Source organism: Anopheles gambiae, chromosome 2 (genome assembly GCF_943734735.2).
Source record: "Anopheles gambiae chromosome 2, idAnoGambNW_F1_1, whole genome shotgun sequence".
Taxonomy (NCBI): Eukaryota; Metazoa; Arthropoda; class Insecta; order Diptera; family Culicidae; genus Anopheles; species Anopheles gambiae.
This window is the reverse complement of record NC_064601.1, coordinates 88,394,876-88,419,280: the sequence shown is the minus strand read 5'-3', so window position 1 is coordinate 88,419,280 and position 24,405 is coordinate 88,394,876. Positions and strand designations below refer to the sequence as shown.

Genomic DNA, 24,405 nt, shown 5'->3' with positions numbered 1-24,405 from the left:
CCATGTTTAACAAATGAGAGAAATAGTCTTCAGAAAGGTAACGAAACACGGAATGGCATCACACGTACCTTGGGGCGGCCTTTTTACCTTCCCTTTTACTAGCTCCCTTATTGTCTATTCTTGTCCAACCTCGCAACCGGATTTTACCTCGAAGCACTTATCTGAATCTACCCCAAACGATTGCCCCCCTCTTCGATCTTCCATCCCCGGCCCCTTCTAATCCTACAGTCACTTTCTGCGTCGGCTGCACATGCAACACCGATAAGAGCTGCTCCGCCTCTCAGCCAAACCGCGAGCGCGCGCGCCCGCCTGTATACAAAACAAAATAAAACACTCACCGCTTCGCAGCGGATTTATTGCCTCATCTGTGCGCTATTTGACAAATTAAGCCGATCTATTTCGCCCACTGTGTGAACTTTTTCTAGCTCCCCTTCTATACCCGGCCAGCTCGACCGTTTGAAAAAAAAATAAAATAAAATAAAAACTACTCCACCCACCCGGGGTGCAGTAGTCACCCAGCCATCCCCATGTTGCCCTTTTCGATACGTTTCGTAAGTCACAAAGAGTTATTCAAGCAAGAAAAAGAGAAAGAGAGCGAGAGAGTCAAATCAGACGAATAATGCAAACATCGAAAAGTGGGGAAAAAGGGTATACAGAAGAGAGTTATTTCTCCAATGCAACTGCATGCAACAGGGACATCCCTGCTTGTGAGCTACACACATACTAAACATTCGCCGACTAGAATCACGAAAGTATGCGTGATCGTGAGTCCGTTCTTAGGCTGCGCTTCGAGTGGTTTTAGGTAGCGGGGGTAGGTGTAGATGGTGAAATGGACGATAGCTGGCCACGAAATCGAGACGAAACACGACTGACAATCGTTGTTTATTTTTGGAACGATTTTCCAAAGGCTTTGCGTGGCCAGACGCACCATGCACCAGCGAGGTTCATCGATAGCTGTTGTAATGGACTTTTGTTTGTGTTTTGCTGTTGTTACTGAGAAGCGTAGAAGCGAAAGAAGGACAGGAGTATTATGCCGAGTGTTTTTCCGAAAGGTGAAAGTGAACGCAAGGGATGATAAATTGGAGTTCAAATCAGAAATCAAGCTTTCTATAGATTTCCGAGCTACGGTGAAGCCGCTTTTATGCTGTACGTGTAGTAAAAGATTTAGTTTAATCTCAACTATCTCAACTGCAGAGTAATGCAAACAAACCAACCTAGCAAAACAAAAATCAACAAGTCCGAGCCATTAAGGATGGTGTCACGCTTTTTAAGGTGAAGCTGACATTACCAATTCAATGCTAGGCTTCAATTAAAGCATCCGGGATTATCCTTTCAAATCTCCACAGTGGCTAGAAAATGGCTGTGGATAATTTCCACCTTCCCGGAGGGTTTGCTGCTTTGCTTAACACTCATTTAATCTGAGTGTTATTTAATTTGACATTGTCGTGACGATGGTCAGGCCCGACCGACCAGCCAGTTTAATGCACTGCTTGTGCGAGCAACAATTTTACGCCGAAAAGTCTATGGCTTTTTCTTGGAATAACTAAAATGGTCCGTCGCGATGAAGCAGCTTTTCTAAGGGAGAGAGAGAGAGAGCGACACTTTGGCTTTGGTACCTCGGTAACTGGTAGCGTTGAATATTGACTTAAATATGGACGACGAAATTGTCGTCTACAAAGTCGTACGCAGAGCAAAAGGACCTTTTCATCGGAAATAATTTCATGGAAAATCTGTACGAAAAGAAGAAACGTCAATTAATTGGAAATAAGCAAAGAAACACAACTGCTTTGGTAGCAAGCAATCATAAACGGCATTAAATGAAATCATACTAACCTCTATGAGAACACACACACATACACATATCTCGCAATGAAACAGTGTTCTGTGTAGTGCGCAAAAGAAACTTTCCCTTCGGTGCAAAATCCCCCCAGCGCACGGCACGAAACCAAACCAAACAGCGCAGCTTCCCAAACGGATGGCTGAACGGTGGAAAGAAAATTGTTTCCGGAAAGAAAATTGAACCATAAATCGATTAGAAGTGTGCCGTGGCCGTCGCCCACTGGCGGAGGGATAGGGACGGTTTGTGGAGCATTAGACAAAACCCGTCCCATCCATGCACGAGCAAACCCCGTCCATGACCATGCGCCTCCATCGTGCTTTGGGAACGGGAACGGTGAAAGTTTCGACTTGCTGGTTTGCGCGGGCGGTTTTTCCGGAATCACGGTTTGGTGAACGGTTTGATTAGATTTGGCGCTAAAACTGGTTGACGGTGGTGGAGCTGTTTCTCGTCGTTTCTGCTGCGACAGTTTGTAAGCAAACCCCGTTTTACGTTCTGTAAAAAAAAAAAGGTAATTCAATGGCGGTTCGGTGGTAGATGGTTAATGGTTTACAAGGTATGCCGAAGAAAAACTAGCATAATCGGGCTTTTGGTTGGTTTAAAAGGTTGAACAATGTATTGTGCTTGGCGATGAGCAGTCTGTGCCGGGTGGTTTGACCATTTTTGTGTTGATTATTGTTCCAGAGTCAAGTATAAGATTGATTAGATTAGGTTTGTGTAGGGTTTTAGCTTCACCCCATGGATTGATCATTTTGACAAGCATTCAAACTGTTTTAAACTGAAATCAGATGCGAGCATCTAATTCCCATCGCTCGTCCACTGTTCAACACACTTTTCCAGCATTTATCGGGGCGTCTTTTGGGTTGTGCAATAATTAATCATGCCGTCACAAAGAAAGCAAAGCAAAATCATTACTTTCGACCAAACAATCATAAACGTGCTCAGGCCAACAAAACGCCAACAGCAAATGAACTTTAAATGATAACTAATGTGCCAGCTGGATGCGCCGAGCGCGCTTTACAAAACGCAAACACATCCGCCATGCCGGGTTTGAAAAATGAGCTTTTGATAGCTCTCACTCTCTGTCTATCTCTCTCTCTCTCTCTCTCGCTCTCTCTGTGCATCGCTCAACAGCGGCAGCTTTGGCAAAGTTTTTGATAGCTTTTTGTTTATAACAAAGCAACGAAAGTCCTTTCTTCCTTCCTCTAATGCATCCAACCATCGGGGTTTTTTTTTTACTGTCCTTCTGTCCGGGTTTTCCCGGGATGGTAAAAATGTGATAAACTGCCATCACAAACTGCCACCCAACCCGAGTTCGGTTGAAGGAGAAGGAAGTATGAGGGAAAAGCGTAAACGACGCAGCAACGAAGGACGTGGGAAATGGATCACTTTTCATGAGGTCAAAAAGTTTCGCCCGCATCGTGTGGTCCAGTGTGGTCAGCGTTGTTTCCATCGGTGGCAGTACCATCAGCGTGTTGAGGCTTTGGCTGCTGTTTATGCTTTATTCCTTTGCTGCTTCATGTTTTTTCCTTTCCTTTCCTTTCGCTTGCTAAATAAACATACTTTCCTCTCGAACGGCGGCAGACCACCCGGGTGACCATATGGTCGATAAATTGTCGATTGTGCCGGCGCCTTCACAGCGAAAGGTTGTGTGATCGGCGAACGTGACAAAAGCGTCGGTCGGGACAGTCCGATCGATGTCACGGCCCGGTGATGGAGGCGCACGTTTCGCCCGGGAGTGTGTAAGTTAATGGCTGTTTTATGATTGTTGGCTGGCAAAAGTTGATAGCGGTACAACACAGCAACACACACATGCATTTCACAACACATTAGCACCTCGCATCATTTGCAACAGCTTGGCTGAGAACAAAAAGGTGGCAGGAAAGTAGAAAAAAGAGTAAATCAAAACAAAGATCTCAGTGGGGCCTAAATCGATTCGAACGACCCATCGGGTTCAAATCCGGGCCGGTTCGGAAGGTGATGAATTTTCCTCCACACAAGCTGCTGACACGCATTTCACCTTTAATCTTTCGACCGGTTCAACCCGCTCTCGCGTTCAACATCGGGGTAGACAAATTTCGTACAAATCAGCTCCCAAAGTGGAGCGTTGTCGTCGGGGCGGCGTTTCGGCCGAAAGTTGTCCATTTTGGGGCATTACGTCTTCGTCTCACGGGCGCCCATCAGCCCTTCCCTGTGCCACCAACGACAAAGGTTGACGAATGATCAAATAAGGGCGAAAGATTGTGTGTGTGTGTGTTTGTGCGTGTGTGATTTCACAGACGTCTGTTGGTAGCGACAGCCCACGTGTCACGTGTCGGTTTTGTGTGAGATTTGGGAAGACTAATGGGACATGGTCCCAAACCCATCTCCACCGCTGCACCAGTGTGTCTTTGTCTTGATGTTGCTTCGTTTTACGGAAGCAAAACTGTACGGCAACACGAAGCAATCGTTTATTTATCGAACACAACGAACGTTTTCGATGTCCCCCCAAAAAAGGGTCCCCGTTCTGCCGATGTCTTGTCTGGCTAGAATAATTCAGCAGAAAACACACGGTATCGATTGAAAAGTGTTGCGGTGTGCAGGCTACAATCACTGTTGTCAAATCTTCTCTTGGCTTGATGGAACGGGTTGAACGAAACGGTATGCAGCATTCGGAATATGTGCTAATGAATTTATGATGCTATACAAGATTTCGATTTTGCTTAGCTTTCGGTAAGGCTGGCCTCTGGTAAAACAGGGTGGAATAACATTTGTGGCATAAATTGCGATACATCATCATGGCTTATCCTCGGGTATGGCATTGGTAGTGCTGTTTGGTAGATGTCTCTGTTTGTGTGTGCAAAATGGTTTTTCGACTATGCAGATTCGAGAAAACGCCAGTGGTTTCATAATTTACGACCTAGGTGAAACCCGGAGAGTTGATGATGGGGGGAGTCTGGGTAGGAGAGCGGCCGTTGGGATGCGAAAAAGCTATCATTTCGATGACATTCATTCATTGCCCCCCCCTCGTTTCGTTTGGTGTGACGGAGACAGACAAAGTAGGTATAGAAACGTGTCTACCTCGGATTTTATTGAGCAAATTTTTGGTTCGTTTCGATAAATGTTTAACGAACGGGGAACGTTTCGTTCCATTGCAGCAGCGTTACAACTTCTGTCTCGGGGGTTTGTGGCACGATTGTGGATTGTGGATTGTGGTGCGTGGTTAGATAGAAGGAGTGTTAAATATTTGCTTGAATGAGTGATTTAATTGCAAATGAAATAGGGTGACTCTTAGTATGCAACGGCAGCCTGATGGGCTAACCTGATGGGCAGGCCGATAACGTAATTTATCAAGGTAATGTCATTTGGAATTGATTTAAACAGGGAGTTTCAGCATCGTAAACAACATTAGTAAGCTTTTATTTATTTGTTTAGGTACAACAAAACTTGCTTTGGCAACTATTAAAGAAGAATGTAAGTGTTTATTTGAGAGCTTTAAAAAAGGTTTCCATTATCTAATCAATTAATATTTAAAGCAACACAGCAATCAAAGATACAGAGAAGTTTAATTAGAGTCTGGTTTCTTAACGCCACATAAGAGTCCTTTATTAGTTTCGTTATTTATATAGAATCTGCGTCCGTATTTTCAATACATCGTTAGATGTCACATTAATCATCGTTTCGATAGATTTTTTTTTCAGGACATTCACTTCATGCAAATTTAGCCTTATCCCGAGCATGCTCGGTTGACCTAGAACATGTTACTAAAGTAAAAGTTTGTTAAAAGCCCATGCACATATTTGGGGCATCGTGATCCAACGGTTTCTTCCAAAGGGGAATGAATTTTGGTAGGGATGAATATTGCAAAAGACATTTATAAATTTCAAGCGTACTTTCTTCTGCATCTTACAATCTGCTCATCCAGGACAGTGGTTTCGAAACTTTTTTCAAGCAGCGATTCGAACGATCCATCTGGTTCATAATTTGGTTGATGCTAGCGCTGATGCATTGTGTTTTGAGAACTGGAGGTGTTAAGTAGAGGTTGTTGATAGAGGAGGGGGGTTAAGGATCAAAGATGATTATCCTTTTTAACATATTTACAATTTACAATAGCAAAAAATCTTTACAAAATTCCAAGAATTAGGATATTCTACCAATGACCAATGATTTTTTTACGTTTCATTTTTGTCAATTCTTGTGTCATCTAAATATTGAAAGAAAAAAAGCTCAACTAACACAACTAAGTCGTGTTTTACACCAGAACTTATGTTATACGACCCTTGTCATAGCGATTATCTCCTAATTACCTGATGATATCTATTGTTCTTTACTCCAAGGCATGGTTTACGTACAAATCAAGAAGAAAAATTCTGTAGCTTTAATGGTCAAGTGCATTTATAAAACCAAATTTTGTGACGGATGTGGAGGAAGACATCGGCTGTTAATATTCTGAACTCAAATAATTATATGAGGTACTTAACTCAGAAGTTATCACACCTTAGGTAATGGGTTTTAAACTAGAAATCAAGAAAACAATTTTGAAAATATTTAAGTTTCTGAACGAGTTTTGTTTTCACCTAAATTAACTGAAACTTCATTGTATGCTCTTGTTTACAGTTAATATGTAGATTTCTGATAAATGTTTGCTGTAGAAAGTTTTCCTGTGATTTCTCTGAGGTGTGCTAGCAATCAAATAAAAGGTTAAATATGCTTCCATTTAAAGAATAAACTGATGGACAACTTTAAAAGAAATTGACCCCACACTCTATTCAAAGCTTCGATACATCGTATCCTTCCCGCTCGCCGATTTGTTGATGGAATGATTGAATCAATTCCTACGCGATACGTGTCCGGAGTGCAAATGCTTCACTTGCGAAAACCATCCGTTTGCCAGCCACAGTTGTTACAAATACCCAGTAGCAACAGTAACAACGAAGCACACGAACAAACGGGCAAAGCAAATAAGATCGTTTGTTTCACACATTCGACAAACACCGTTCGATGAATGGTTTTTAATTTGCTACCAAACATCCCTCCCCCTCCCCGTCCCAACCCTCAGGAAATCAGCGTGATTGTGTGCGTCGGGCTGATGTAACAGCTTGCGCCCAACGTTGGCAGCCCAGTGAGACGTCTTCCGTCTTGCTCGGTTCGAACCGCAAAACGTAGCAAAGATTAAAATTTATTTCACTTTTATTAGCCAGCACCACCACCGGGCGCGCTTGTGTGTTTGTGTGTTGGGTTTTGATCGGATTTCATCAGGCATTGGTCGGATGGTTCGATGGCGCGCTGTCGCCACCGCTGCCTGATATACACCACTAGCAGCAACAATAGCAGCGTGAAAAAAGTAGGAAATCAGACACATACGATTGCGAGCACATAAATCTCATCGTGCAGTATGTGTGTGTGTGCGAGCGCCGCACCTTCATCATACTGCGCGGTGGCCTCGCCGAAGGAAAACGTGACAGGAAGTCGTAGCCACATCAAGCCACACACAGAAATTTGTAACAAACCATTATTTTTCTTCCCAGGGGAGGGCGGCAGGGCGTCGGAGGGAGGGTTGGGGGTGTCTATTAGGCGTGGCCGGCGTGCTATTTCATCGGTAGCGACCGACCGAGCGGCCGAGCGGATGAAGATAACTGTGACAATGACAGCTAATGTGATATCTTCCGCCGTTTATCTTCCACGATCTAAGGGAGAGGGCCGTATACGGGAAAGAGGAGGAAATGAGAGGTTAGAATGGGTGGGTTCGGATTTTCCGCTCCCATAGGAATCCCTCATTCCGACGCCTTGCGGCATAAAGTTGTCAAGCAGGAGGTGGTCGCTGAGGTTTTTGGGAAAGGATCCTTCGCACGATCCTTCCTTCATTCGATTGGCGAGACACAGAGGGGGGGGGGGGGGGGGGGGGAGTAAGAGGGAGTGTGATACGGAACAGAAAACAAAGAAGATGGAAGGACACATATTTGCAACCGACTGGATATTGGTTGGTATGTGGACGTAAAACAAACGATACACGCGTGTGTTTGTGCTGGCCGCCCTTCCTTCGCACCGGATGAACAATGTGACAATAAAACTGCTGACGATTTCCGGTGGCGCTTGCCTCGCCTCTTACCAACAAATCAAACCCCACCCTACACCCACACGTCTTCGCGTATTAAAGCACTCTTCATCGCGATGCTTCTTCCGGGTAAGACACTTCTAAATGGGAATTGTTGGGTGCACTTGGCCCGCTCTTACCCCGGTTTGTTGGGAGTGGGATCGAAAACATGCTACCGGTTGCTGCGTGTGGGCTGCCTGTGGCTAATATACTGTCCCCCTCCGTCAACCGGTCGGTTAATCAAAAAGCGTGAAATCTACCCGGCGAAATGTTGACGTCGTTTAATTTAATTTGTCACCCACTGCGTGCGCTAGATGGCGCGTGTGTGCCACCGTGTATCAGTGTCATCGGTTTTTGGGTGTCGGTTTTTTTTTACGTTATTTTAAGAGTACCCATTCGAGGTGTTTTATAACATCCTCAGAAACACACACACACGCATACATGCGTGGGAACGTGACTGGAGCACTAGTTGCCACAAGGGCCGAGGGTATTATTCGGCATTCATTCGACATTCAGTGGTTGTGTTTACTGAAGATGCGTGAGATGATCTCGAGACGTGTCAAAGTTGACAGGAAGCGAGGGTTTCGATTACACTCACGTTCATCTGGGTGTAGTTATTACCGCTCGAGATGATACGTTAATAGGTGCTGGCTGGAAGAATCGATTACACTCTCTGAGGGCAGGCTTTGCGAAATGAAAGAGAGAGAGAGAGAGAGAGAAGGATGATGAATAGGAGAGAGTTATAGACAGTGTACATTAAAACATACGTGATACAGTTCGAAATTCAGTAGTTGGACGTATTCTAGCTGCCTTGCTTTATAGTAGAATGTTGGATAGTTGCCTAACAATCTCCCAACAAAAACATTTTTCTATGTTCAAGAATAATAGTTTTTGAAATAAAAAAAAACATAAAAATATATTGATAATGAAAATAAGGATAAGAAAAAAATCCGAGCCTTATTAATTGAAACAGGGATAAAAAAAAACAACTTAAATAATTCACATTGACAATTGCAACTAGTTTATAGCAGACTTTATGCTGGACCATTACTTTTCAACTTTGTGGCAGTTATGCAGATCTATTTTTCATCCCTGATTGGATAAGAAAATTGGCAGTCCCTTCATTTTCAGTACATTTTAGTCCCTCTAATTTAGAAAATCTCTGAAATCTGCATCATTCTTATTTGTGTATGGTAATGCCATAGTTATTGCATGATGGATACTCCAATCTGAAATCGTTTACGCAGTTCTTATAGCAATTGTCTAGTGTGTATACTAAATGTTATATCTCTTTATAGTTTGTATGAACTTTTTATTCATTTTCAATCTCTCTAATTTGAAAACCTATCTTATTTGATCTTAGTTCCATCGGCTTTCAAATAAGAGAGAGTTGACTGTTGATTCGAAATTGTTCGAAAATGTGTGATATCCATTACTTCAAATTGTCTTCAGATGTTTTTTAGCAATACGGTTCTAGGTTGGGGTTGAGAGCTTTTTGTAAACCATGCTTTGATTTTGTGTAGTTCATAAACAATGATAATTTTTTGACTAAATAAGGTATTTGAGGAAGAATATCTGCTATTGTGGTATCATAGAATTTTTCAAAAATTGTGTTAACAAAATCTAAAAACCAGACGTTTTGACATTAATAGTTCACCACCATTTGAACCTTGTGAGTTATAAAATGATCTAATCCGATGAATTAGAATGACACGTCCGTGGAATTTGCAATATTTGAAAATCTTTTTCATGTGATTGTTGTAAGTGCGCCTGATTACAATGTCTTGTGGATAAGTATCGTCCAGTTACTTTTGAAAATGTATATTTCCGTTTGATGAGCAAATCATTGAGTGAAATACTTAAAGTACTATTTTTAATAAATTCACTTTTTACTCGGACCCTGTCTGAAACTCTTGGAGCAACCTTTTGGTGCCCATGATGGTTGTTGATGGCCTGCAGACAGCTTCTTACAGAGACCTAGCATCGAGCTGCCCGTTCCAAACGCTCGAGAAGATGCGGTTTGCGTGTCAGAAACATTGGTCAGTAAATGATTTCGTTTGTTATCAACCGGAGATTGGATGTCCACCCCGAAAAGGAAATTACGTTTCGGGTTTCCCCATATCAAGGACACCGAGCAAACGGAAGACGAGCTATTGGTGACTGGTCAGCAACGATGATGTAAATATTTGATCGCCGCATTCTAACTCTGGTCAATAATATCTTCCACTTTTTTGTTGTTGTTGGTAGAATCAGGTGATTACTATCCCTCTCCAAAAGTGATTAATATTCACTCAAATTGTGCTTTGAAGAGACCAAATGGACGAAATGACAAGGATTCTAATAATCTCTGTTCCACCAGACCACCCGGTGTGTGTGGTTGTGTTTGTGTATGCTCTGAAAGTGCTTGATATCGAAAGATGAGACAAAACACCGCAACGTTGTGTCGGGTTTTAGTCCAGAGGTGGATCGATGCGTGATTGACGCACGATCTGATAGGTTTTGGCCGATTGGCTATTTGCCGGGAGCAGCGGGTGAACCACGAGCCGTGTAAAGCTGTTCTGATCGCTTTTTATCATTTGACTGACTGGCTGACTGACTGACGGACCGAACTGGTAGGCTGGCTAGCTTGCTGGCCGGCTGGTTTGACTGATATTTTGGGTCAATTGTTGGTGGAGACCCGTGCCCGAGGCCTGTCAATCAGAGTCATCCTGCGCACCATCGATATCATCGAGCGTTTTTGGTTTTTGATGTACGTGTGGTGTGTGTGTGTGTGTGTGTGTGTGTGTGTGTGATTCTTATCGGAGTTGACGCGTGCAAACACGCTTCTCGGATGACCGTCCGGTGATTAGCGGTGCCATTACACATCATCTACGATTTGTGCCCATGTTTGATTAATCTAACATGTGTTTGGTTTTACTTTACGGTGTTGTTTTTTTCTGTCTCTCTCTCTCTCTACATCCTGCAGTGCCGACGACCGCCCTCGCCGAACCGTACGAGGACTGCGAGCAGCCGCCGGAAATTGCGCACGGCTCGGCCCGGCTCACGGTAGACGACAACGAGGAGTATGTGACGGCACACTACACCTGCAAGGCGGGCTACCGGTTGCAGGAGCCACAGCTAGCCCAGCTTCGCTGCAGCATCGAGACGGACGAGTGGGACTCGACGAAGCTGCCAGTGTGCATACCAGGTGAGTGTCAGTGTCAGTGTGCTTTCCCCGTCTTTATTTTTTGTAGAAGATAAGCGCGTGCCGAGCTTAGCGAGAGTCACGCCGGGGATGCAAGGCAGTTAGGATCTGTTTGTTATTTTTCGGCGCAGGCAAGGGTGAAGAACGCGACATATCGTCTAAGAAGCATACCGTGAACCAATTTTCCACCCACTTTATCATCGCACGTCTCTGCTCTGCTGCTGAGCTTTTTTGGGGGAGTAAAAGAAGCGAAACACACGAGGACGCCAAAATTGAAGGGAATAAACTTAACGAGGGATAACAAATTGAATGGATTGGTACTTATGGCATGGCATGGGTGGCAGGCAGGAGGCAACCCGAGAGCACATCCGTGCAAGTAGCTGTGTACCGATTGTGCATGATTGGCTTGCATTGTGTCAGGCAGATGTAGTGTGCGCTATCGTTATTTTAGGAATTGGATTCTTTTTTTTTTTTGTTCACTTTGAACCACTCGCTGATGCCACCATATTTGTCTTATCTATTGCGGTTTCCGGTGGCATCGTGTCTTCAGGTTTCTATGTACGTAACCGCACAAAAAGATGGTCAGAAATTGTGCAGATTTGAAGAAGTGAGGCCATTTTCTGAGTGCCGATATGGTCGATCCGATTCCTCCATGCATGAGAATGTTTCATCCAGACTAGCTACAATTCATCAGAAACAGAATTGAGTAAATATAGAGCAAAAAATACACAAACTCACACAAACACATACTACAGTCGGCTAGTGGAACTGTTAGCCACAGTGGACCATTTATTTTCAACCACGTCCCCGGTAGGGGTAACTGGATGCTGGCAGTGAGGAAAACGAACAGCTACGAAAGATGGATTTGCGGGTTTTCCAAGCAGTTGGGCTAGGAAAAAGGGGATTCCTTCCCAACCCATTTTTTGCTAGGCATGCTAAATAAATTATACAGCACATTCTGCACCGTTTTGTTTGGTTCGCAAGCTGGTAGGGAACGTGGGCGAAGGAGCTGAAACCACCAACCACTGGTTTGGTTGGAGTATGCAGGCTCGAAGAAAAATTGTAAGTTACGGATTGCCCCGGCAGTGGAAGCGGTGGATCGGAATCTTTCGCCGGTGCACCGGGCATTGGAGGCATCTTTCTTTGTGCTTTGTGTGGCACGGTTGTGGTACCAGCCAGTCTCACCAGACCTGCGGGTGTCCAGGAGCTGCCGGCCCTCTTCAAGGGTTCGAGTGATGATGCAAACCCAGAACGTCAGCGAACAGACAGTGCGAGATGCATTGCAAACGATGAATAAATTGTACATTGTACATTGCAATGGAGGCATGCAGGACCAGGAAAACATCCGGTTGGTTTATCGAGCATGCAGGTGCAGCATTTTTTTCCAGTTTTTTGTACCAACCGTACCCGTTGGGAATCGATTGCTTTCGTGCGAGTTGGTCTAGACACTGCACGGGGAAGCTGCTGGTTCGATACACCTCAGGCTCAGAGCACCGTGAGTGCTTTAGTGTCTATTCCGCCACTTGGCCACTTAGAATGGAAATGATAACCGGAACAATTTATCGATATTGAACTCCATTACTGATCGGGAAACGGTGGGATGAGAGGGGTGTGCACGATTCACACCGGCGAGTGGTCTTCAATTGTGTGCGATCGTGTAATCCATCTCGCCTTGAAATAGATCCCAGGCGAAGATCGATGTCGGCGGCACTGGTGAGAGGCCCTGGGAATGTGGAGCATTTTTATTATTTATGAACTCATTCATTTGCGAGCATCGTGCAACAGGGATTGCGGTGTGGTGTTCGGTTTCTTTCGGGTTTCCATTTGTTTGGCACACTCTCGAGCAGGGTGGAGGGTAAAAGTGTAGAGTTTGTGTATTTAAATCGGTCTATCTTGGATGGAGATTGTTGGGAAGTGATAGCAGGTACTTCATGGTCCGTGCTTTTTCCTACTCTTTCCATTTTACACCTTCACATTGCTTACGACATTTACGTTGTTTTACAGGGTGTTTTGAGGATGAATGGATTGAATTGGGTTTAACATGGCAAACCTTTACTGTTTACAACAAGGACTTACTAATAAACGTTCATCAGGCGCTCTATTTAAGATAGGCATTTGGTTTCATTTTACGACGGAAACTTGTGATTACTTTTTTTTGGATCGATACGTTTTTGGTGCCATGTTGAAAATGTTTAAAATAAAACTCATTTTTTATTTCGTTATTTGATTATTGGAAGGAAAATTTATATATAAATCATTTAAAAAAAATTAAGTTTATAATCATTTAAAAAAAAGCCGAAATTTGGTTGCGTCAGTTACTCTGTTCTTATCAAATCGAAATTTAAACGTTCACCACTAAAAGTGACTTTAAAATGGCCGTCAATAGCGCAATTTGTGAAGCAAACGAACTGAAATGTTGGGTAACCCCTGACCGTAAGAAAAACTGAAGCATTAAAACAGTCAAAATCTTTCGAATGTTTTTAAATCGACCGAGAAGTTGAAGAAACAACATGAAAATAAAATAAAAGAACAAAATTAGGAAAATATGTAAAAAAATGTTGGAATTAAAGTTTAATTTGAAGAAAAAAAAAGGAAACAAAGTAGGTAAAATATTAATCATGTACTAAGCGTTACAAAAAGAACAATATAAAACAAGATAATAATAACGAGTTTTAGAAGAAGAAAAAATCATTGCAACAAAAATCAAGAAATGTCTGTTTGGTTAAATTAGAAAAACTTTTGCAAAACATAATAAAATCTTATTTGTTTTAATTTCTGACCAATAAACATTAAAAACATAGATTTTATAGAAACTGTGTTGTTATTTTGATGAATTCAAATTTAATATTTTATTTTATATTCTGAAGTTGTTGCAGCCTATTTGTTATCTTTCGTGTTTAGAGTGATTATTGAAGTTTAAAAGTTTTAAATGTATTTTAATTGCAACAGCTTTTAACATATTTGATTATATTTCTTCGATTATTATATCTATTCTAGTAAAATTTCTTCACTTTGCCTTATACTAGCTTCAACGCTAGGTTTGAATGTTAAAGTACATCACCTCCTTCCATTTAACCACTGAAAGATGTCATTTACTTTGTATTATTTATCCCAAATGTCAAAGTTTGATCTTTTTGTCAAATAAAAAAGCTAGAAATAATGATAAAAATGAGCTATTTTTGAAACAGTCTGTCCCATGTAACAAAAACCCTGCAATATTTCCGATCCCACCGTCCAAATCTGGACAAAGAAAAGAGGGAACCATACTGAAGTACAGTGCGCGTTTGTTCGATGCTTCTTTTCGGGCTAAGATTCAGCTTAGATTACTTTCTCCTCGCCCCTTGTCGCGCTATCTCCGCTGCTCGCAACACCCTTTCCCAAAAAAGGGATCAATAAATTAAGCATCGTTATTAGCCACGCGCTTCATCGCTGTGTTCGTCATGGAGCTGGAGAACGAGCAAACGTGTTACATATACGCAAGACACGTGTGAACAATGGAACGGTGCTGCGCGTGGCCCTCGCACCGGGGAAGCAAAAGGGTGCACTGAAAAGGGAATTCGTGCACGGGCTTGGGTGTCGGTTTAGACGCCGAATGTTTGGATTAGCCAAGTGACAGGAAGAATGAAGATCCCATTACGCTTGGTGAGGTATTTTGTAACCCTTTCTCAGTTTGTGTGACTCCGTATCCGGTGTGCTCTGGATATTTGCATCCAAATTGATGCGCTGATTAGATTTCCTCTCCGTACCTTGGGCATAAAGGTAACTGTTTCTCACCCCTACCCACACACAGTCTTTCTCTTTCAATGCTTGAAGAAAGACTTAAAGCGTGGAATCAGATTGGTTCGGTGAAAAGCGATGGAAGCAAAGTGCATTATGAAATCGGCTGCGCATCTCCGCTGCGTTATATCAGGGTGATCCGAAGGTGTTAATTCCGCATGTTTTGAAGACACGCGTGTATTAACATGTGTATCCGTTTTATTGGACGACGTAAAACCCATCCAGAAGATGGACAACATCGATAGGAATGCCATTGACAACGCCTGTAACGTTCCGTGATAAACAGAAAACCCCAAAACCGTTTCAACAGTCGGATGAAGTCATCTAAGTGTTCTAGCTCCGGATGGAAAGGATTTACTAATTTTAGTCCAAGTCACGTTTGGAAGTCCATCTTGCCTTCTACAGGATGTCGATGAAGTTTTACGACACCTTCCAACATCATGCTGTTCCGCACCCGTCGTCTCCAATGTCGCCCCATCGCCGCAGTATATTTAATAATCTTCGAATTCAATTTTCACATTTATTAACATCCTGCCCAGCAGATCTGGATCTAACAAAGTGGGGAGAGTGTGGGAGCAGCCGCCCGGGTGACGTAGTAGCTGTCGACGGCAAAGTCTGGAGCGAAGTTATGCAAATGGCACCGTCAACTCGGTGGCCCTGGTGTGTGGTTTGCTCGGAGCTCGGAAGGCGTTTGCATAGCCGATCGCTCCGGTGATGGAATTCTACCGCCACATGCCATGGTGGTGATGCTTGGGTTGGTCAATTCGTGGGCAGTGGTCCGTGAATGTGCGTTCAGAATGTGGAAGACTAGCTAGAGCTGAGGAGTGGAGCAGGATGACACCGAAAAGCGAGACGCGGCAGACGCTTGGCAACGCCTCCTTCTAGGAGATTCTATTTCCGACGGCCGAGCGAAAGTGTGATGTACGCATGCAGTGATTTTTGCGGTTTTTGTGGACACCCAGTTGAGAACAGCCAGATGTGCGTGTGTTCCAGAAAAGGCAGAGGCGTCTAAGCGCGCGTGTGCGTGTGTGCTTTGGGTGGAGGAGTATTAGACCATTAAAAACCTCTTACGGCGTACCGCTTACTGTGACCACATGCTGCGTTGTCTGGTGGTGGCGTTGTCTTCCCTTTCCAAAATCATGACCAGTTTGGAGGCGAACAAACACACACCTTAACCAATTAAAACTACACTGAAAATTAATTTACCACAGCCGTTCGGCTGGGCTGGGTGCCCATCCTCATCATCATAATCATCAGCATCACCATTTTCATCGCCATCAGTTTTCACTAAGTCGGCGCTGTGTCGCGTCAAGATTGCAGGCTGTGCGCGCGCGTTTGGGAAGATGTTCATCCTTCCCTTTGTGTGACTCACAGCCGTATTGTACCGAGCTTCTCCCGGGCGTCTGCCGCTTCATATCTTGGACAGTTTTGGAGCATACGCGTGCGCTTCTTCTAGGCCCTTTGGTTAGAAAAGATCCAAACTCCGAAAAGCGACGAGATGTCGAATGTGCGAGCACCGAAACCAACACCTACTGTTTTACAGCCTGAGAGCTGTGCAACAGCGAATGCCCAGACGGTAGTAGCACGGTTTCGCCCTCTGCCTCGGTGACACGCTGAACACGTTCCTTCGATAATGCTTAGTTTATGTGCGATGGCGGGAGTCGTACGGGTGCGAGAGAGGGTAATTTATGGGTACCGGCACAGTTTATTGCGGTTTTCGGACATTTTGGTGGTGTGTGTATGGGAAATTCGAAGTCGCTGGGGAATTGTCGGAAGTTGGGGGTTCGTTTGGTGGTTGCGCAAGAGGAAATAGGGGGCAATTTGTTTGCACGAGCGAGCTATTGAGTATATCGATCTCGATAAGGTGGCTGGCTGGGAACATGGGTGAACCGTTTCTGTTAAGTTCGTGCCGTGCGCGTGTGTGTCTCAGCAGTGCCTAGACGCTGGCTGGATTGCGTGAAACCTGCTAGGAATGGAAGGTTTGCAGGGAGTGCTGCGGTGGTTAGCGGGAATGTGATGCGATTGGTAATTTGTTTGTTATCATTAGATCTTGATCAGTTTCGTCGGTCGTGAAAGCTTATTGAGATGCGACGTCGCAAAGGATTTGAGGTCATCATTTAGGCCACACTGTCTCGCGGGACCTAAGGTAATGTCCAATGGGGCTGTCGTATAACAATGGAACCTTATTATAGAGTGCATAATTTCGCTCCAAACGGTTATGATTGTCGTAAAGCAAAAGGTACTTAATATTGCACACCAGTACGGAGGTTGAAATTGCCACCGAAGCGTTGTGTTGGGCGTCATTCACATCGGGTGACAGTTGATAGCATCCACACAGGCATGATGATACTCTCTCTCTACTTCTTATTTTTTAATATCCGGCAAATGAAAATTCCAATTTCAGCTTTCAGCTACATTTCCGCCGATTAGATTCAATAAAAGCGACTTCAGCAACTCCAGCACTTCGCTTCGAGCCCCCCCCCCCCCCCCCAGCGGGAAGCATTCAAAGAACGTCAAACTTTACAACCGCACCGCACTACGGAATCACTCTCCAGGGGTTTGGCTTTTGGGGGTGTGTGGTGGAGCACTCAACCCCGGGGGCAGAGCGGCAGTAAAATTTGACAGCTTCGCGCAACCGATACGCCGCTCCAAACGCGATTCTGGCGATGCCTTCGCTGAGATTCTGCCACACTGCCCGAGAATGAAACAGATTTCATCACACGCGGCCACCGTGGACGACGAACCTAATACGTCAAGCGGCATTCTTTCGATTCCAATTCCACGGCCGTTCTTGGTTCATCTATCTCTGGAGTCCCGCCGCGACATTCCAGCACCGGCTTGCGCCCGGCTGCTGCGAGGTGATGACAGCAAGGGAAGGGCAATATTCTAAAAAAAAAACCATTTTACGATTTGCCTTAAATTTGGCACCATTTTGGAGTGTCAAATGTGACACAGCGAGTGCCGACCGGGCGGCATTTCGTTGGACATTGATAGTCCGGTCCAATATCTCTTGTGCGTCTCGTCTTTACTACCGAAGCGTGTCGGTTGCGATGGTGTTTGGGGAATGCGTTTTGGGCTGGCAAAAAAAAAATGAAGAGAAGAACTGGGCGGAAATAATCGCCCACAGTCAAATTCTAAACGACGATAGTGTGTGCCGATTGCGAAATGTTAAAATGGCATTTGGAGGTCCGTTTTGAAATGCTACTAGCCAAGATTGGTTTACATTGACGATTTAAGTTATACCGGAAATTACACATATTATACCGGAAATGGAAGAATTTGAATACCTTATTACTCGTTTATACAATGTTTATCATAATTTTGTGAACGTATTCTTAGATTCCTATTTCGATAATGGGGTTTTATATTTAGCATTCTTAAATATCAAGTTTTAGACTTAAAATACAGCTCAGAGAGTAGTCTTATCGTCATATTCCGGAATTTTTAGCTTAGCTTGAGCTTAGGGATTTGTTTTTTTCGATATCTACTTAGTACACATATCTAGGGCAAGTATGGCAGTACTTGATCTTTGAACTATTGAACAAATTTATACACAATGTGTGGTTATTTAATACATTTTCTCCTTGTTTGGTATGTATGTTTCAACATAGTACATTTGCACGTTTAGAAAGCAAACATGTTTTTATGATGGCTATAGCTACAAATTCACCAATTTTAGTTTAGTTTAGTTTTAGTTTAGTTACAGTGCATAAATCCATCAGAATATTAGAAAAAAGCAGCACATACTTAAAACAACATTCAAAACTCAGTTTGAAGTCCTATCATATTGAATTCGATGCGTAAATAAATCTGATCTTTTACTTTAATATTTTTATTTGTATGAGATTCTATACTTTTTATAATCGTATCAAACGTTAGTGGGTATAGCTTACGGGCTAATTGGCTACATTTACACGCGCCCTTTGGTACCGCATGTCTTGGTGTCGTAATGCTACATGTCCTAGTCATCGTGTTAGGTGTTAGGTTATCGTGCCTTTACATCACACTCATTTTTTCCACGCCTTTTTTTCGGACTAGAATCTTTACATCACAGACGAATGAAGACTCAGTGCATCTTTTTACATAAGCTTATTAGCGGTTCAATTCACGCCCCGTCCATTCTTGGTTCCCAAGGACCATTACACACAATGATTAATACTTACTTTTCTTTAAACAACATTGTCGATCTCAGCGTTAGTGTTAGTAATCTTCAGTAAATCTTGCGTAGCTTACATTGACTATCAAAAAAATTATCTATTTTTTTGTCTATTTATTCGTTTGTCTGAACTGCCCGGTTTGTAATTTGTTCTTTTTTTTTCGTTATTTATGATGTACATTTTTACATTAGGTCCGGGGCTAGTCAGATTTAATTATAAGCTGTGAATTGTTATGTAGGCCTTCTGCAAGATGGCTGAAATAAAAAAAAAACAAGTTTTTTTTGGGTGCACTCGTTCTAATATAATAATGATTTCAATCAATTTTGGTTATCATATGAACATAGGTTTAGAATTTGGTAATTGTGTATCCGCTTGAATAGTTTGAATATTCTAAAAGAATTTCATACTACTAATCATTTTTTTTTCGGAATATTTCCAGCCATTAGCAACTTGTCAGTATCTAAATAACTTGACAGTAACACCGATACCCACTAGTTGAAATTAATTTGTCATAAATGAGCCAGCCATATCCGAGGGAGTTCGCTGCCAATCGATCGAATTCTCATTGCGTCTCGATGACAAAACCTTGTTCCCGGGGCTTCAGTCAATATTCGACAGTTCAAGCTCAAATTCAATCAAATGCATTCTTGCCAAGGGATGCACCTATCTCACTGGGCGAAAGAGGAATGTGCGGGGAATGTGAACTATTTGCCGCTGGTGTGAAAATTAATATAAATTGACATTTTATTCAAATGCATCGGGTGATCTAAATAACCGCCGAGTCGAGGTGATGGTATCCAGGGAGTAGCGAAAGGGACATGATTGTTTGCTCGCCTAATAATGTGTGTCTGGGACTGCATCTGGTCCGCCACAACAGGATTAGAAATCGATTGCCAGTCGACAGAATCGACGCTAGCGAGCGGTTCCGAAAGGTTTAGCGAGCTCAACATCACAACTATTTTGCCAATTGATAGCGATTATCGAACCATAATGAACCTCCTGCTGGTGGGAAACCTCCTTACCCGGTTAGTTAGCGCATCAATCGGTATTAATCATCATACGCTAATGACGACGAACGCAAGCATGTGGCCAGAGGGCAGACAGGTAGAATGGGAAGCTAGTGCTGGTGAGTAGTTTCCAGCACCACTCGAAAGCAGCTTCTTCTGGAAATGTTGTTAGTCATCGATCATCGATTATGTACTTGCCCCGGGGCAATATTATTAACCGACAATCGGGTATTAATTATGCAAAGCTCATTCGGCTCATGGTGCACTCTTGGTCGATGCTACAGGCTTGTCTTAGAGACGGGGCTTAATTTGTCATTCCAACAAATCTGAACCGATTTATTGCACCAGACAGCGGAACGTTTGACCTGGCAAACCAATTTAACAATCAATTTAGTTGTCCACCTCTATGACTCTTTTTTCAGTTTGTTCGGATCGATGCAATCATTTGTTGGGTGTGAAAGAACTCATTTCCCGTTTGTAACATCTTCGACGGAACGATAGCTATTGCTAATGGAAAAAATGGTCACAATTCCCTCACGCCCCAATTGTGTGTGTGGGTCTAATTTTCTTCTCATCTGTATTGGTGCCTTCTTCCACCGAAACGGTTGGAAGTTAGGTTGCGATCGCCTTATACGCTGCGCCGAACACGCTGTCCCAGCTGTCCCATTGACAAAGTGTTAATAAATATGTGCAGTTTGTGTCACGGGCCGGAATCGACCGTGCCGATACGGCCAAACTCCGAGAGCTTAAGCAAATATTGTTCCAAATCCGTATCCGTATGGGGCAGTTTTTTTGTTGCTGGTCGACTCGATTTTTTGGCCTGTGATACCGGTCTGTGATCTATCCGTGAGCGATTCATCATTTCGAGAGGATGAGAGGTGTTGTTTTGCCCGGGACTATTTCACAAGGATGTGTGGGCTGCCAACAGCAACCACCTGAACAACCCGATCGAGTGTTGTTGGCTCGATATCGATTGGTTCGAAATAGATTTTCAGGCTACCCCGTGGGGGGTGAAGGGTGATCTGTTTACACTACGGAGCATGTTAGGTATCATCCGGCCGTGGCGCGTGAGCTACTTAAAAGCCATGCCAGCAGTCGCACTCAGTGCTTCTAGTTTTTTTTGCTTCGTTTTATCGTTCCCATTTGCTGTGTAACTGCTGCCCGGTGTGGGATACTGCCGTGTAAAGAGGTGAATAAATTTCGGCAACCAAAACCCCCGTCAAACCGCCGTCCCCGTCGGAAACCATGTGCGGAGGAAATAAAAGCAACATTTGGTAATCGTGCGGCGTCGCCTATCTGCCTATCAATAGCAGATGACATTTTAAGAGCTTGTTACGAAAGTTATTGTTAGCGGAATGTGTGTTTGTGTGTATGGGTTTTGGCAGTATTTCGGGCGCACAAATAACTCCTTTAGTGTACGGGCGCACAGGAGTGTTTTCTTTTGGGACATAGTGATAGGACGGTAGGCGTTTCGTGGAACACTGCTAAGCGGTGGGACAGGTGAAGGAAGAATGATTGTGTCATACAACACATTTTGGGATTAAATTTGGAGCCATTCACCTGCAAACTAGGTGCTAGATCAAATATTGTAATGTTTATCGGATGTTGGGCTGATACTTTAAATCTGCTGTCGGCCTTAAACGGTTTATTGTTGCGTTATTATTTTTTTTATTTGACTTCTATTTGACAAGAGGATTATTTTAAAAAAATGCTTCAATGCATCCCTTGAACACTACCCCGTACAATGTGATTGATGAAATAAAGTTAAATGTAATTAACTGTCAGTTATAGCGCACAAATCGCGTCACCGACGTTGGCGGTTGTGTGGAATTAATTAACAGGACAATCGACAGCCGACCATTAATCACGCCGGCGGAATGAAGCCAAGTGACATCTTTGTGTCTTTGTGGTTATGCTGATGCGGTTCGTTAATTAAGCGTTTTATTTCAAGCACTGCAAACGACAACAATGCCGGAAGCGAATTGAACACGTTAAAGTGTAATGCAATTTATTGAACATTTGGTTAAGGGATTGCGTTTTTTTATTTCGACTGAGTAATCTGTCAAAATAGGAATGATTTCCAACGGCTTAGCTGCTGCATCAAAATAAATTAGAGAGAATTAAGTGCTACTAATATAAGTCATTGCTTTTAAACAAAGCAAAAACAAAGCACTAAACCACTAAACACTAAGCCACTTGGTTTCATTTTAGAATGTATCACAAAAATAAGGCTTCGAGCTAAAAACGGACGACAGCTTCGTAAAGAGCGACAATTTACGAGCTCCGCGTAGAAATTGGTTAGATTGTAAGTGGCACCATATTTTATTCCGCCCCGACTTTCTATGCCAGAATTGGCCAAGCTCGCTAAATCATTTGCCAAAAAAATTGATCCAAAACTCTTCATGGTCCGGTGGATTCATCGCAGGATAAAAGCAGTAGGAGCCATTTGACAATCGACAACGTTATTGTGTGCTGGCGCTGACACTTACCGGGCGTATTGTTGTTTGATTAGTATTTGGCTTGCCGTTCGAAAAAGGGGAAACATTTTGATAATCCTACGAAAACAGTGTACGCTTGGTGATGTGTTTCCGCCAACTGATTCCACACTTTACGGAGGTGCAATATTTTGCACATTTTTATTGCACGTCCAGCAGCGCGAGCGCAACGTTTGTTTTTTCCTCGGTCCTCATGAATCACGTCTATTAATCGTCAGCTTGTTTCATCGACTGTTTGACCGACTGTCGGAACCGGTCGACGGCAGCAGAGACGGTTGATGTCAGCTGCGATAAAGTTAGCTTTTGTTGCAGCCGATTAAAATCCCATTCCCAGCGGGTACCGGAACCGTTGTTTAGTGTGGCAGCCCGCTGTGGTTAGCTCGCTCTGGTGCCCGACTGGTACTGGGAAGCGGAGAAACCACGGCCGCACGGTTCGGATTATTGCCGTCGCGTGGAAATTGATTGCCACTGCCTCTGTTTGGGCCGACGTACGGCTTGCGATGGCTGCCATAAAAAAAAACAACAACTAGAATCGGCCTGGTCGTGTGCCTCACAGTCCCATAAAGCTATCGCGCACGTGCACTTGTTCTCTGTGTGGTACCACACCGGGAGGAAGCACTGCTTCCGCTCTTCCAAAACCGGGAAACTGATTGGAAGTGTTTTTGGGGGTCCCCCTGTCCCCGTTTTGGCACATAAAATGTGGAGCATTACTGTGCCGGGCAAGTGGTTCCGACCGAAAACACAACAGGCATGGTGCTTTTTTTACGATCACTTCGAGCGTCATCGGCATTTTCAAAAGGTCGCGGGCTGTGGTGAGGGCCGGCGGCGGATCTACAGATGGGCTTTGGTGCTGGAGTCCACAACCCGTGCCGTGTAGACCGCGTGTAGCATGCATTTGATGGCCCAAAACTTCGATTAACGACGCGTTTGACAACCACAAAACACCTTCCCCGACTGATTGTGGGCAGTTTGTGTGGATGCCAAATCGGATTTGGATGATGCGCGCGGGCCCGAAAACAATTTCAGTGTGTGTGTGTGCGCGCGTTCTTCCTCCTACTTTTACGATGCATTGTAAATCAATTTTCTCTGGCGTCCCCGAAGCGTTGCGGTCGTTTGTACGATTCCTGATTTAGCTGTAGCCGTCACACGCGTTTTAGTTTGTGTTTCGGGAGCATTTCCCGAAAATGGAATATGGAAATTTTTTTTTCTTTCTTTTTCTGCAACAGGGGGACACTTTTCGCCAACTGTTATAGTCGTATGATATTTGCATGTCCACCTACCGACCTCTAGTTTTTTTTCGGACTTCGGTTGCTTCTGATATCATCTCCGTCCGGTTTGATGCACGATCTCACTGGCGGCGGTTGGCCGGTGACTGGAGCGCTGATTTATGGCCCTATAGCGACCAAACCACGCAACTGAGGCTCGGGTTTTATGCTGTCCAACTGTCACCACGTTGGTTTACTCGTGCTAGAGGCTGCTTGAATTGAGTGAAGGTGTGCTTCACTGTAAATGGTATCGAACAGACAATCTTCGGCGATGAAGCTGCGTCGCACATAAAAAAAAACTATTTTATTCGGCACGGAAGGGAGTGATAGAGACACATAAGCGAATGTGGGAATGGTTTAAATACATCGGTGAGTTCATTGTTGATGGTTTTGAAATCTGCTCATCTGCAGGTGCAGTTTATCGACAATATTGTGGCCATAAATTATTGCCTCTAGCCATCAAACTGCTGCACAATAAATCATTTTGTCAGTTTAAATTGTTTTCAAACCCCCGCTACTGAGTAGGTTTAAGCCTGTGCAAGATAGATGAATGATGGTGTTACAGTGCTAGAAATGACTATGAGCACTCTGAGATTACTATTGAGCAGAT

At 43.7% G+C, this 24,405-nt stretch overlaps 1 protein-coding gene across 1 annotated transcript in view; it reads left to right on the top strand.

Annotated features, from left to right (window-relative positions):
• LOC1276384 (fibrillin-2) overlaps positions 1–24,405 on the top strand; it is a 116,485-nt gene that overhangs the window by 15,550 nt on the left and 76,530 nt on the right. Inside the window, exon 2 of the mRNA XM_061645169.1 lies at positions 10,876–11,097. Coding sequence (XP_061501153.1) covers positions 10,876–11,097 — 222 coding nt within the window. The remainder of the gene's footprint in view (positions 1–10,875; positions 11,098–24,405) is intronic.